The 15,273-nt window shown below is 39.6% G+C and overlaps 1 protein-coding gene across 4 annotated transcripts in view; it reads right to left on the bottom strand.

Annotated features, from left to right (window-relative positions):
* gpc6b (glypican 6b) overlaps positions 1-15,273 on the bottom strand; it is a 69,869-nt gene that overhangs the window by 40,564 nt on the left and 14,032 nt on the right. For all 4 annotated transcript variants that reach the window (XM_077001931.1, XM_077001932.1, XM_077001933.1 and 1 more), the window contains exon 2: positions 13,927-14,085. In XM_077001931.1, the coding sequence (XP_076858046.1) occupies positions 13,927-14,085 (159 nt within the window). The remainder of the gene's footprint in view (positions 1-13,926; positions 14,086-15,273) is intronic.

Below are 15,273 nucleotides of genomic sequence, written 5' to 3' on the forward strand. Positions count from 1 at the left end.
AAGACTGATTCTTGGGCCCAAAGCTGCTAGAAGCAATTTGGCTGATATTCCCCTTACCCTAGATGGTTTTTCAGTAACACCTAAATCTACCGCAAAAAGCTTAGGTGTTACTATTGATTCGGATCATTCATTTGACACACATATATGCAATGTCACTAAGGCTGCCTTTTTCCATTTATGTAATATCACCAAGCTGAGACACTTACTTTCGTTAGCTTATGGGTTGGATGTGCCATTGCCGTAAGAGGACATGCTGATGCTAGCTCCTACCTGAGACTCACCATTTACACTGAAGCGACTGTGACTACTTGGCCGGGGAACAAGGACCTTAACTATAACTGTAGAACCACCTTTTATCCACAAATACGGACTTGTGCTAATGGGCCGCCCAATGGAGGATGGGTTCCCTTTTGAGTCTTGGTCCTCCTGAGGTTTCTCCCTAATCAGGGTTGCAACTACATACTTTCTGAGGTGTATGCAAACATACTATCGGCGCCCCCTGCACTCCACCCCCTCACCCCTCACCAACTCGGCAAATAATTTTCTGGCATCGATTTGGTGCCAGACCCCCTCTAGTTTGGACCCCCTCTAGTGCAGCGCCCCTATGCGTCGCATATGCTGCATACCCCCTTTTTGCGCCACTGTCCCTAATCCCTACCATCATAGGGAGTTTTTCCTTGCCAGTGTCACCTTTGGCTTGCTCATTAGGGATCTGTACCCATACGATTGTAAAGCTGCTTTGTGACAACATGTGTTGTAAAAAGCGCTATATAAATAAACTTGAATTGACTTGACTTGGGCTGTGAATGAGAGAGTGGAATCAAGGAGGACACCCAGATTACGAACAGTAATAGATGGAAAGATTATTGCATTACCAATGTTGAGAGAGAGAGGAGGAGTATGGCTAAAGTTGATTTAGTGCCAATCAGTATGAGCTCTGTCTTATTACCATTTAACATAATGAAATTTTCATTAATCCAGATTTGGATCTCAGATAGACAGAGAGTGTAATGAACTGTTTTCTATCTGCTAGATAAGATGAAAACAAGTCCAGGGAAGTGCCTACAATGCAAATTTCATACAGCTGTGATAGGAGGATGAATTGTATCAAAGGCAGCACTTACCGGTAGTCTAAAAGCAGGAGGATATTGAGAGAACCAGCATCTGCAGCTACAAATAAATCATTTACAACCTTAACCAAAGCTGTTTCATTGCTATGGAAAGGTCGAAAACCAGATTGAAAAGGTTCAAAAAGGTTAGCATTGTACCAAAAAGACGTAGAGAAGGTCAGATTTTCTTTTCAGTGGGCTAATGAGTTCAAAGATTCAGAGAGAACAGTGTTTAGCATTAACACACACACCAAACCACTCAATATCTGTCCATTTAACACAGTGGAACACCCATTTCAAACACATGAGTAACATCAGTTACAGCTGTTTAGATTGAGAGACCTTATAGTCAGCTTCATCAAACAGCTTCTTTCCTTGTTCTTGGTATAGGGTTTATGCAAAAACCCCACAGGGGTGTGTACCAGTGTACCAGTGTGGTGGACCCACATCTCTGATGTGCTGATATTTGCTGGGCTTGTTCCTGTTCCACTCTTCATCTGTTCTCATGTGGACCACAGCCATGGCATCAGCATCTGTACTTCATCCAGTCAGATAAAAATGTGCAGAGGCAGAAGCAGAACAACAGGGTGATGTAACCCTGTTCTCTCATCTAGAGCCAAACCACCGCTCGGTGATTGTAGTCCAGTCTAAAACTTCCTTATGTCTGACTAGACTCCAGCCAGTGGATTTCCATGGTTTACTATGTGGTTAGGTGAATCCGCAGTACTGGTTATGCCAGTTAATGTTATCAGACTGCTGTTGGCAGCCTTTAACCTCATTAAAGTCTGTATCAAAGATAACAATACAATGGAGTAGAATAGAGTCATCCATCAGACAATCTGCTAGTTCTAGACGGTTTGCTAAGGTGGTTCTTTAACAGTTTAGCACTTTATGGCTAGCATTTTTAGAGCTGAGTTCAGTGAGGTGTGTTGGTACAGATACAGGTGATGGAAAAGCCTCAGTGCTACTTTTCTAAAATATGTAATAGCTGCTGGTGAAGTCTGTAGCTGAGTAATTACAGGATGCCTTGTGATTCAGTACTGGTGTGGGTGTCCACTAGAGACAGGAATCAGTACTGGTGTGGGTGTCCACTAGAGACAGGAATCAGTACTGGTGTGGGCTTTTACTAGAAAGAGGAAACAGTACTGGTGTGAGCGTCCACTAGAAATAGGAAACAGTACTGGTGTGTGCATCCACTATTGACGGGAAACAGTACAGTACACTAGAGAGAGTAAATAGGTATCAATAGTTCTCATCTAATTTCTGTGGGATGGAAGAGGTTGATGGTGGTCAGTTTGGATCCATGCTGCTGGGTATGACTCTCTCAAATCAGTACACAGAATCTCTGCTGGCAAGAGATGCTAAAAAAAAAATCTTGCACTGGGGTACAAGCCTCTTCCTTCTCAGAGGTGATGACCTTTGGGCTAATGGGTGCTCAAATGAGGGAATGATAAGGCAGGAGTAAGACTAGAGGTCAAGGTTTCCACATAACTCATGATGCACATAGGTCAGTGGTGAGTTTGGTCTGCAGCCACACACCTTCCTTGTGTATCTGTGTCTCGCCAGCTCTGTGGAATAAACCTGTGAATCTGAGAGGTGGTAAAGCGGTCAGCTGTCAGGCTGAGTCAGCCCTATTCACTACACTGAGTAATGATACATGCAGTCACTCCACTGCCACACAGCCACCGAGTATGCCACCCCATTCATCTATCGTGGTGTCCTAGCTAATCTGACTTTGTGAAGGACACTAAATGTGTGGTGGTGTCTGTGCTCTATCTTCTCCAGCAGGTGAGGTCCTTCGCTGCTGAATCCAGCACACAGCTTGGTCTGCTTCTGCTTTGAAAGTCCCTTTGTAGGTGTGGGCTGCATTTGAGGTGCTGTGCTCTGATGCATCTGTAGCCAGATGTAAATGCTTCTGTTGAACACGAAGCACTCAGTGTGGATCAGGATGGTATGGAGGAGAGCACTCAGGACCACAGTCACAGCACAGCGATGTGCAGATACAGGCAGGCTGCATGCATGCTGTATATGTGCCTGATCACACAGGAAACAGTACACTGCTATTCACACTGTGTCTGATCACACAGGATACAGTACACTGCTAGTCACACAGTAGCTGGGTTTCCATCCAAACCTTTCGAAAAAATAATGCGCAATTTCCATTTTTTCGGCAGAAAAAAATGCGAATTAAGCCTTGTTTCCATTCATTACATTTATGCGAATAAACTTTAAATCACGTGAGAGGACGCCAAACAATAGTGGTTTTTACATCCATCTGGCAGTTACGCATTTTTGCACGTTGAGGTTTTGAAACATTTTTTCTTTTCTATACATGGAGAAGTTAAATTCAATTTTTGCTCTCTCCAGAACTGATTTTGTATGCATTTGCCATCTTTACATTGCAATCATGTACAGAACCACATGACTTGAGGCATGATACGTCATCGTTTATGCGATAAACCCTTTTCCATCCAGTTTTTCCGAATGTTGGCGATGCGATAGTCTAACTTTTACACCTCCTCCTAGCGTAAAAATCTTTTTGCGATATTTGGGGCTTTTTTCGAATTTTGGACTTTTTCCATCCAGCTTTTTTCATGCGCATTTTCAAAATGCGCAAAAACTCGGTGGATGGAAAACCCTCTAATGTCTTTATCACACAGGATACAGTACACTGCTATTCACACTGTGTCTGATCACACAGTATACAGTAACATAGCATGAAATTTGGCAGTTTAATCTGGTTTGATTTTATTAAACACAACTCTACATTTAATCATGCACAACTTTTCATATAACATATGCATTCAAGTGCAGTTATATTTACCTTAAAGGGAGATAAACACATTGATGTGGCCAAGATGTTTAAACATTAAACATTATGTGTTAATTATGTGTTACATGTTAACAGTAATTTGTTATAAGCCAATAGGATAGAAATAATCTGTATTCACGGCTAGAATACATAAACATGCTCCACCATAAACAGTCATGCCCAGTACAAACATGTTCTGTTTTTGTCAGCACATTCTTCTGAAATACACTCATGGGCTGCTAAAAGTCATGGTACAGACATATTGCAGAAAAAACCTCTGTGTGTGTGTGTGTGTGTGTGTGTGTGTGTGTGTGTGTGTGTGTGTGTGTGTGTGTGTGTGTGTGTGTGTGTGTGGATCTTTTGTCTTTTGTCATCCTTTTTTTGTCATCAATTGTCATCTCTTTGTGCCAAATGACAGCTTCCTTATGTCAATCAGCAACTGGCATATCAAATTTTTCGTGTGTGTGTGTGTGTGAGAGAGAGAGAGAGAGAGAGAGAGAGAGAGATTATTCATGTTAAGAGTAGCATTTTTGACATCAAATGAGCTTTTCATCAGACCTCGAATTTACTCTAAATATACTTAACCAGACACCTATAGGCTTAACAACATATCTATAGGCCTAACCAGACACATTTAGTCTTAGCCAGACACCTATAGGCTTAATAACATATCTATAGGCCTAACCAGACAACTATAGGCTTAGCCAGACATCTATAGGTTTAACCAGACTCCTATAGGTTTATCCAGACAAGAACATGATGTGAAACAGGAGATAGAGCGTCTAAGTGCAAGAATGCAACTAAAATCTTCAATTCAGTTACATACAAACTAACTAACATTTAAAAGTACTGAGAATGGGTGTTCAGATACTGGACTAAACATACCTGTCATTGTATGACATATACTTCTATATAGTCATGTCATGATGTCATGATGAAGACAACCTACTTAAGTTCTAACCGAGCATCAGATCAAACTTGGGAAGAAAGGTATATGTGTGACGGATGTTCGACGTCAGGGATCCCTGCTGTGTTCTCAGTTCTCTGCGTTGTGTAACAGCTGCAATAAGTGTAGCGACCACAATCGTCTCAGCACGCAGGATTTGTGACAGTATACAAACATTTCTGTCGCGAGTATCCCCTAATCGGGATAATCGTAGCTAACAGTTAAAAATAACAAATTATAATGTAACTTCTCCAGCCACAGGTAGCATAAATCACACTTGCTCTGTGGCTGACTCAAACTCTTTATGGTCTCTTACTGCTGACCATATAAGACAAAAACAGAAGACACATATAACCGCTTACCTGCAATAAGTGTAGCGACCACAATCATTTAATTTTTATTTCGTCTCAGCACGCAGGATCTGCCCGTAAAATGAAGCTAGTTAGCCAAACTAGCATCATGTATTTTGACAACAAACCTTAAAATATAATCTCGAATTAATGCCCATTTAATCCTAACCCTGTATATTACTCTATTTAACAATTTACAGATTCGTTATTGACCTCCTCTTAAGTAAAACCATTTACTTAACACTCATTTAATTTAACATGAGCGGGAGGGAATACCTACTTGTGACAGTATACAAACATTTCTGTCGCGAGTATCCCATAATCCCCTATTCCTAACGGCTGCAGTACTGACGTCAGATTAGTGGTGGCTTATTTTAGCAGGAATTTCACAAGTTATTCCACACTGTTACATATGCATCTAATTAATCTAATCTAATCTAGATTAATCTAGATTAATCTATATTAAAATGGCTCATATGCGTGCTACCCAAGTAATGACTAAAAGTCAGTTTTTGAGACAGGGTTTCTTAATACAGAGGGTGCATTAGACCAGGGGCTCATCTCCTGTTTCCAAAATGTTTCCAAAAGCTGTTCTACTTTGATACTTGAAGAAAAAAAAACATGCTCAATAAAATGGAGGCTACTCGTGTTCAACGGTTTATTCAGTTAAACATGAATTTGTAAGCCTACATACTGTACATTAAATAACATGTTTATTCAGCTAAACATGATATTTGAAATGTAAGCCAACATTTAGTACATTTAACCTCACGGACGTAATTTTCAAAAGTCAGTTTTGGTCCTCTGTAGTTTTAACGGTTAAAAAGAAATATTTAAGTAGCGACGAATCTAGCGCTAGGACCATGCAGAAAACGACCGCTCCGAGCTCCGCTCCGGTAACACTTTACGTTCCTAAACATGAATTTTCCATGAAGCAAACCTGGCGACTTCGTGGCTGCATCAATGTAAAAACACGTACGATTTGTAATTCACAGGTTTAAAAACTCGTTCTCGCCCCTACTGTGCAATTTGGTTAGGAATACAGCCGAGCTAAACTATCAAGTTGAAAGTCATCATAGTTTGTTTACACATTTTGACCCAGTTCCCAACCCAACTTTAAGAATAGATTAACGGCGATAATTTTTATATCGCCCGATAAGAGTATCAAATTAACGACCGCCATTATTATATCCCTCTATAGTGTGATTTCTTATTTAACCATGATAAAAATTTTATGTGTTTTACCTATGTAAAAAAGCTTTTTTAATGGAAATGTAAAAATAAATAAATAAATTATATTTTAAGGGGGGGGAGGGGGTAGTTGGTAAATTGTTGTCATATGGCAACAATGCGCAGTCATGGAAAGTACCATAAAACCCATATTTTTCCCAAAAACAACATTTTATTGAAAATTGGACTGTGATATATTTGAGATACTGTACATGTAGTGATATATTTAACCTAGACGTATGCCACATCTCTTGCCCACCTAGTGAAATGTAAAATAAAGAAATCATGATATAAATATACGAAACATTTATTACTTTTTAAAATAAAACGCCTCAACCTGGTTCTGCCCCTGTGTCTGTACCTGACTCTGACCTTTTACAACTCTCATTCAGGTTCACATCAACATCATTCTCCTCATCACTGCCCACTAGTTCATCCTCACTCTGCTCTTGTGGAAGAGCAACTCTGTGTTCACCTTCCCTAGAACATAAAAGATGCTGGCTTTCATCATTTCTGAGGATGAAAGCATCATATGTAAACTGGCTATACAGCCAAAATGCAATCTAAAATTCCTATGCTTTGCAATGGTGAATTTTATAATCAGGGTAATGCTGCAGTTTTAAAATGTTAGGATTAGGGTTAGGCTTAGGGTTAGAATAACAAAATGTAAATAATTTAAAATGTAATTAAAAGTTGTAAGCATAGTCTCAGAATAACCTACTACTGTAACGCTGAGTGCAACATCAAAAACGAGGCGCGTTGTAGTTGAATAACACTAACGTTACGTTTTATTTGTGAGAAGCACAGTCACCGCACATAGAACATAAACACACATAGGTGTACGACTCTGACAAAGATGAACACAAGACGTTACACACACACACACACGCTTTATACACTTTAACTAACAAGCACCGCATGAAACACGTTAGACTAATGACACAAGTGAACACACACGTCACACACACACACACACACACACCCAACCACACCCCCACATGTACATACACGGACACAGTCTACGTAAACACACCCCCAAGGGGAGGGGTCCGGGGCTGTACCGTCACAACTACTACATAAGTCAATTACAATCCAATAGGCTGAAGGTGCACAAATACGTACCATATTTGCAAATAGTTGCCATATGGCAACAATTTAATTTGACCATTTGATACAAAACGTAGAGCATCTAAACTGGTATTATTGATGAAAAATGTACGTGAACATACCACAGATCGCATTTACATTTTTTTTCCTTCAAGAAACTTTGTCTAAATCTTGAATAATTAGTGGATTTTGGGAGCCTTCAGGTGATGAACTTCAGTGAGGTGTGTCAATGGGAAAAGGAGGTACAAACATGGACTTGCTGGTCATGTGATGTCAAAAGTTACTGTTCTTGTCAAAGTAGAAGTTCCTCCACCCTCCCAATTAAACATTTTGAATGGTTATTACTATGGATTTAATTTTTAATAATCATAAATAAAAAATATAAGTTTATTATCAGTTTGAAAAAGTGATGTTAAATACTGAATACATCCCATATACATGTACAGTGTGCAGTGTGGGAAACAGCTTGGTATGTCACCTCAGAACTCAGTGCTCATGTATGTATTCATGTAGCCATGAACACTCTTGCCATTGCTTCTGACAGATTTATTTGTATTTATCTAAAGGTATTACTGTTCTGTCCTATGAACAGGTGCTAATATGAAAACCTGCTTCTGTAATTACATTATGTCCATAAAAGCCAATTCACAAAGTTAATCTCTTCAAATTCCAGCTGCTTCAATAAACAGCAGTGGGCAATCTGGCAGAGACAAAATGTGACAAGACCACAAAAGTGGTTCCTTCCCTCTTAACTGAAACACCATAATTCCAGAAACTAAATATGCTATGTTTGATGACAGTGATAACATCAAATGTGTCAACACAACAAAGCCAATTCTGTCCGTGCCTGTGTATCACAATGGTGGCAGCCGCCAGGGAGATGTGAAAGAAGGATGTGGGTCAAACCCTGAAGTGACGATCTGTCCCTACACCTGCTGGATTATGCAGAGGAGCCAGACACTCCTTCAGATACATGCAGCTTATGTGGGAGATGCTGAGACTCGCACTCCCACCGTGACTGAGGACCAGGCCCTGCCTGCCTTCACTGTGAGAAATACACAGTGTTCATATGCTGCACACATTAGACATTCATACGTCAGACAGACATATTCACATGTCAGACAGACGTATTCACACATCAGACAGGCATATTCACATGTCAGACAGACGTATTCCTCTACAGTGGTCAAGTGCAGGTAAATTTTTAACAGTGAAAATTTTTGTCAGCAGTCCTCAGTGCTATGGGAAGACAACTACAATTAAAGACAAGAACCTGAACTTACAGTAATTACAAAGGCGTGGGCAGTTCTGGCAACCAATAGCTGATTAGAACCACTAAGGTTAAAGAAACTTCAACCAATTGTCGATTAGTGTAACGAGTGCGAGGGAGTTGAGGATGCGAAGACGAGGTGCGTTCACAAATAGGCTACATTTATTTGGCTTGACTCAGAACACGCTCACAGTGTGTTTGAAACAGCAATCAACAAGGCTTGACACAGGACACGCTCACAGCGTATCGAAACAACAGGCGATCACACTTGAACAATACAGTACACGCTCACAGCGTGCGGGAACCACAGTCCAACACACAACAGTTTCACATTAAAGACGAGCACCAAACGATACAAACACACACACTATATACACATTAGTCTAACGAGACAGGTGAACACACACACACCCAGCCACACCCACGGACGTACACATAAAGACACGGACAACATTAACACACGCCCGAAGGGAGGGGTTCGGGGCTGTAGTGTGACAATTAGAACCACTAAGGGCAAAGAAACTTCAACCAATAGCTGATCAGAAGCACTAAGGGCAAAGAAAGTATGTTGAAAAGTCTAGGAAAACACGTGGCTGGATGGGGATGAATCTGAGGTGGTTTAGTATAACGTAGCACGGCGTGCTAAAATAAAACATGTCGTATAGACGTTTTGCAGATGTATAGTGTGAAGCCCCAGATACTACAGTACAGATCAAAACAAATGAGTCAACACAGAAACACAGAAAACTGCACAAACTAGATTAGCATGACAAACACCCTGGCAGTTATTCTGGGGTTTTAGTCATAATTAACCATCATAATGATGACAGCAGATTTCCAACCAAAAAAGCTACATCGGTTTAATAATTATCTCTGCTATGAATTTTAATGATATATTAATGTTTAATGATTATCTCTGTTATATGCATATTCTGTGTTTAATGAATATTCTGTGTGTCAGTAAGCAGGCAGCTTGCATGTAACATCTTACAGATGCATAATTGCTGAGGAAAATAAAGAACAACTGAACAAAATCCTGAATATCACAGTAAAGGAGTCGTGAATAAAAAAAATTTTTTCATCATATTTGGATAGTGTTTTTTGGATAAAACATAATGAATTTCAGTGAATGTCACCTGATGGTTAGTGCTCCGACACTGATGACTACAAGTGAAAGAATTATTTAAATATTTGTGCATTAATGCTTTTTTCTGTTATTCAGTACTGGCCCAAATATTATTATAACTGGTCCAAACACAATTAATATTGACCAAAAACAACAACAACAACAACAACAACAACAAAAGAAACACATATACACATTCATATATTTTTAGTTATAATGATAATTATAATAATAGTTATAATGATAATTACAATTATAGCTATAATAAGAGCTGTAATGATAGTTAGAATGGTATAAGTTATAATAATCAGTATAATGATAACTATAACAATTACTATAATGATAATTAAAATAATAGTTATAATAATTATATTGATAATTATAATAATTATGATGATAGCTGTAATAGTTATAATGATAATTATAATGATATTTATAATAATAGCTATGATGATAGATGATAAACAATAATTACAATGATATTATAATAGTTGTAATGATATTTATAATAATGACTATAATAATAGTTATAATGATAGCTGTACTGATAGTTAATAATAATTATCATGGTAGTTACAATGATAATTATAATAATAGTTTAAATGAAATTAGCTAAAATAATAGTTAGAATAGTAATTATAATAATAATACTATAGTAATAAGTAATGTTGATTGAGGATCATTTTGATACAAAGTCCATATCAGAATTAAAGCCTTTAATAGGACAATTAACGGGGAAATATTATCTCCATATATTAACTGTACATCAGGGCTACAAACTGAGAGATCCTGAGACAGACACAGAGAGAGATACCCAGTAAGATACCAAGAGAGATACTAAGTAAGATACAGAGAGAGATACCAAGTAAGACACACACAGATACCAAGTAGGATACAGAGAGAGATACCCAGTAAGACACAGAGGGAGATACCCAGTAAGATACAGAGAGATACCCAGTAAGATACCAAGAGAGATACCCAGTAAGATACAGAGAGAGATACCCAGTAAGATACAGAGAGAGATACCCAGTAAGATACCAAGAGAGATACCCAGTAAGATACCAAGAGAGATACCCAGTAAGATACAGAGAGAGATACCCAGTAAGATACCAAGAGAGATACCCAGTAAGATACAGAGAGAGATACCCAGTAAGATACAGAGAGAGATACCCAGTAAGACACAGAGGGAGATACCCAGTAAGATACAGAGGGAGATACCCAGTAAGATACAGAGGGAGATACCCAGTAAGATACAGAGAGAGATACCCAGTAAGATACAGAGAGAGATACCCAGTAAGATACCAAGAGAGATACCCAGTACGATACAGAGATACCCAGTACGATACAGAGAGAGATACCCAGTAAGATACCAAGAGAGATAGCTACCCAGTAAGATACAGAGAGAGATACCCAGTAAGATACCGAGAGAGATACCCAGTAAGATACCAAGAGAGATACCCAGTAAGATACAGAGAGAGATACCCAGTAAGATACAGAGAGAGATACCGAGTAAGATACAGAGAGAGATACCCAGTAAGACACAGAGGGAGATACCCAGTAAGATACCAAGAGAGATACCCAGTAAGATACCGAGAGAGATACCCAGTAAGATACAGAGAGAGATACCCAGTAAGATACAGAGAGAGATACCCAGTAAGATACAGAGATACCCAGTAAAATACCAAGAGAGATACCCAGTATGATACAGAGAGAGATACCCAGTAAGATACAGAGAGAGATACCCAGTATGATACAGAGAGAGATACCCAGTAAGATACAGAGAGTGATACCCAGTAAGATACCAACAGTGTTGCAAATAACGCCGTTAAAGGTAACGGCGTCATTTTGTCAGTAATAATTAATTATTACTAACAAAAAATAATTATATTTTGTTAAATATAATTAATTACTTTTCCTGTCGTTACAACGCCGTTGACGTTACTGGTCATTAAAAGCGGTGCGTTACTATATATTGATATACTAACAGTAATCCGAGCGGACCGCTGCCCAGGATAGTGAGGAGTAACAGATCTTGATAGGTCACAGTTCTCGGTGTAACACCTGTTTAACTTAACAAGTCAGTAAGCGAATCAGAGCCAGTGTTTTTACACGCGCGCCGAAGCACGCCAGTGACACGGAGAGACACACGACACAAACAGGAGTCAGGAGCAAGACGAATAGAAATATTTGCATTTTCAAGGTGGTGATATAAACATTATTTAAGAAAATACTTGAAGTTCCTGAATGTCTACCAGACTGGGTATTTGATTTATTTAATTAAGGATTGAGGTTTTATTGTTAAGTTTACTTCTGTTGTGAACAAACCAGTTGTCTCAGGTTGAGAGAATTTTATTTAATTTGATAGATGTAAATGCACTTTATATAGTGTAAATATTTACTTTAGCTTTTTTTTTTTTTTTTACAAAGATTTGGGATTTTAAAGGATTTTATCCTGCACTGGTCTGTGGATGTGCAATAAATATCAAAAGTTAAACACCTTTCTGATCTACTCATTTCAACTGACTGTGAAAACTGCTTTTTCAAAAAAAATCCTTATTCATCGGCATATAACTTTTTTTTTACTGTAACGCAAAAAGTTACTTTCTCTGGTAACGAGTTACTTTTATTATAGAGTAATTTAGTTACTAACTCAGTTACTTTTTTGAACAAGTAGTGAGTAACTACAACTAATTACTTTTTTAAAGTAACGTTCCCAACACTGGATACCAAGAGAGATACCCAGTAAGGTACCGAGAGAGATACCCAGTAAGGTACCGAGAGAGATACCCAGTAAGGTACCGAGAAAGATACCCAGTAAGATACCAAGAGAGATACCCAGTAAGATACAGAGAGAGATACCAAGTAAGATACAGACAGATCCATTAACACACTAATTCTAATGCTTATTCTAAATAGACAAATTCTCATGGTGCTATTTTTACTAAGATTGTGGATCACTGCAGGCCAGAAGGTCACACCCAACACATCCAACACACCCAATGTCCATCTTGGAATACTCCAGCATTCAGGTCACACTGAGAGACCAGCACAGGAGAGACCAGCACAAGAAATGCCAGCGCAAGAAACACCAGCGCATCCTACCTGAACTACTTAGACTACCTGAACTACCTGAACCACCTGAACTACCTGGACTACCTGAACTACCTGAAATACCTGAACTTGCTGAACTACCTGAACTACCTGAAATACCTGGACTACCTAAACTACCTGAACATCCTGGACTACCTGGACTACCTGAACTACCTGAACTCGCTGGAGTACCTGGACTACCTGGACTACCTGGACTCCCTGAACTACCTGGAGTACCTGAACTACCCAGGCTACCTGAACTAGCCAGACTACCTGGATTTATTATCACATACGTCACTTTTCCATCAATGACCTTCATTGAGCCACTGGTTCAATAGAAAATAATGTAAATGAATTGTTAAATAAAAGAAACACAAGCTACATGTATTATTTACTATTATTATTCAGTTAATCCAGAAATCCAGATAATATAACAAACTCTCTGACAGTCTGGACTCATTGAAGCTTCCCTACACTTCCCAGAAGCAAATGTGGCTTGATGCACAGGGACTCAAACTGAACATCACATTCCTGTGTCTTCATTTCTCACACAGTAGTGTCACACAGACACTACACTTTAAAGTCATGAAGTTGGAAAGAGCATGGATGCAGTCCTGAGCATGTAGAGCATGAATGTCATCCTCTGTCGGCCAAGAAAGCGAGTTTGACAGACTTGTGTATGACAGACTCATGTTTGATAGACTTGTGTTTGATAGGCAAGTTTCCACATTAGCACAAATAATCGCAAAGACACTGATCATTTATTTAATTTTTCTAAAATGCGAAATGTCAGATAAAGACCATAAATCACCACAAAATAAAGCAGCAGGATTGTGGGTAAACAGGGCAGTTGGTCCATCTCTGTCGAATTGTGAAGGAATCGTACCATCAAACCTTTTATGTCTGGATATGAACGTGTTCCTCAGCTCCTCAGTGACCTCGTCCAGCAGCTTCTCAAACTCGTGTTTGCTCCTCTGAGTGAAGTTCTCCTCCACTTCTGTACTGCAGCAAGTCTTCTCCTGCGCACAGACTCGCAAATGCACACCTGAAAGGAGAGACACCACACAGAAAATGAGACCAACCAAACAAATACATAACATACGACTACATCGATTCTATGATTGATATGATAGGCTATTTACAATACTACTGTTTGAGAGTGATGATAAATTATGCTCTGACATGTCCACTGGAGGACTATGGCATGTACTGGTCCCATTTGTACAAAAACACACTTAAATGACTTTGAACACTGGAGGATCCTTTTGACAGAACCTGTTCACTATGACTGGCAGTGAGATGATAATGTTTGGCTGTAGGGGCCATGTCTATATGTTATAAAACAAGGTGAGTACCTCTTATGTGCCCCACATAGTACTTCAAACTCGGGGTGTGTAAATGTGGGCAAGACAAAATAATTTATAATATCTGTTTTAATGAACAAGAGTTCTGTACGAGTGCAGAGCACAGTAGATCTGCCTGATAAGGTGGCAGTTTGAGCCTTTACAGCACTGGGTGGAGGTAAAGAGGGTGGAGGTAATGAGGGTGGAGGTAAAGTGAGTGATGGTAATGAGGGTGGAGGTAAAGTGAGTGGAGGTAAAGAGGGTGGAGGTAAAGGGGTAAAGGTAAAGTGAGTGATGGTAATGAGGGTGGAGGTAAAGTGAATGGAGGTAAAGGGGGTGGAGGTAAAGAGGGTAAAGGTAAAGTGAGTGATGGTGTTGAGGGAAGAGGTAAAGAAGGTGGAGGTAAAGGGGGTAAAGGTAAAGTGAGTGATGGTAATGAGGGTGGAGGTAAAGTGAGTGGAGGTAATGAGGGTGGAGGTAAAGAGGGTGGAGGTAATGAGGGTGGAGGTAAAGTGAGTGATGGTAATGAGGGTGGAGGTAAAGTGAATGGAGGTAAAGGGGGTGGAGGTAAAGAGGGTAAAGGTAAAGTGAGTGATGGTGTTGAGGGAAGAGGTAAAGAAGGTGGAGGTAAAGTGAGTGGAGGTAAAGGGGGTAAAGGTAAAGTGAGTGATGGTAATGAGGGTGGAGGTAAAGTGAGTGGAGGTAATGAGGGTGGAGGTAAAGTGAGTGATGGTAATGAGGGTGGAGGTAAAGAGGGTAACGGTAAAGTGAGTGATGGTAATGAGGGTGGAGGTAAAGGGGGTGGAGGTAAAGAGGGTAAAGGTAAAGTGAGTGATGGTGTTGAGTGAAGAGGTAAAGAGGGTGGAGGTAAAGTGAGTGGAGGTAAAGGG

This window comes from Brachyhypopomus gauderio, chromosome 4 (genome assembly GCF_052324685.1).
Source record: "Brachyhypopomus gauderio isolate BG-103 chromosome 4, BGAUD_0.2, whole genome shotgun sequence".
NCBI lineage: Eukaryota > Metazoa > Chordata > Actinopteri > Gymnotiformes > Hypopomidae > Brachyhypopomus > Brachyhypopomus gauderio.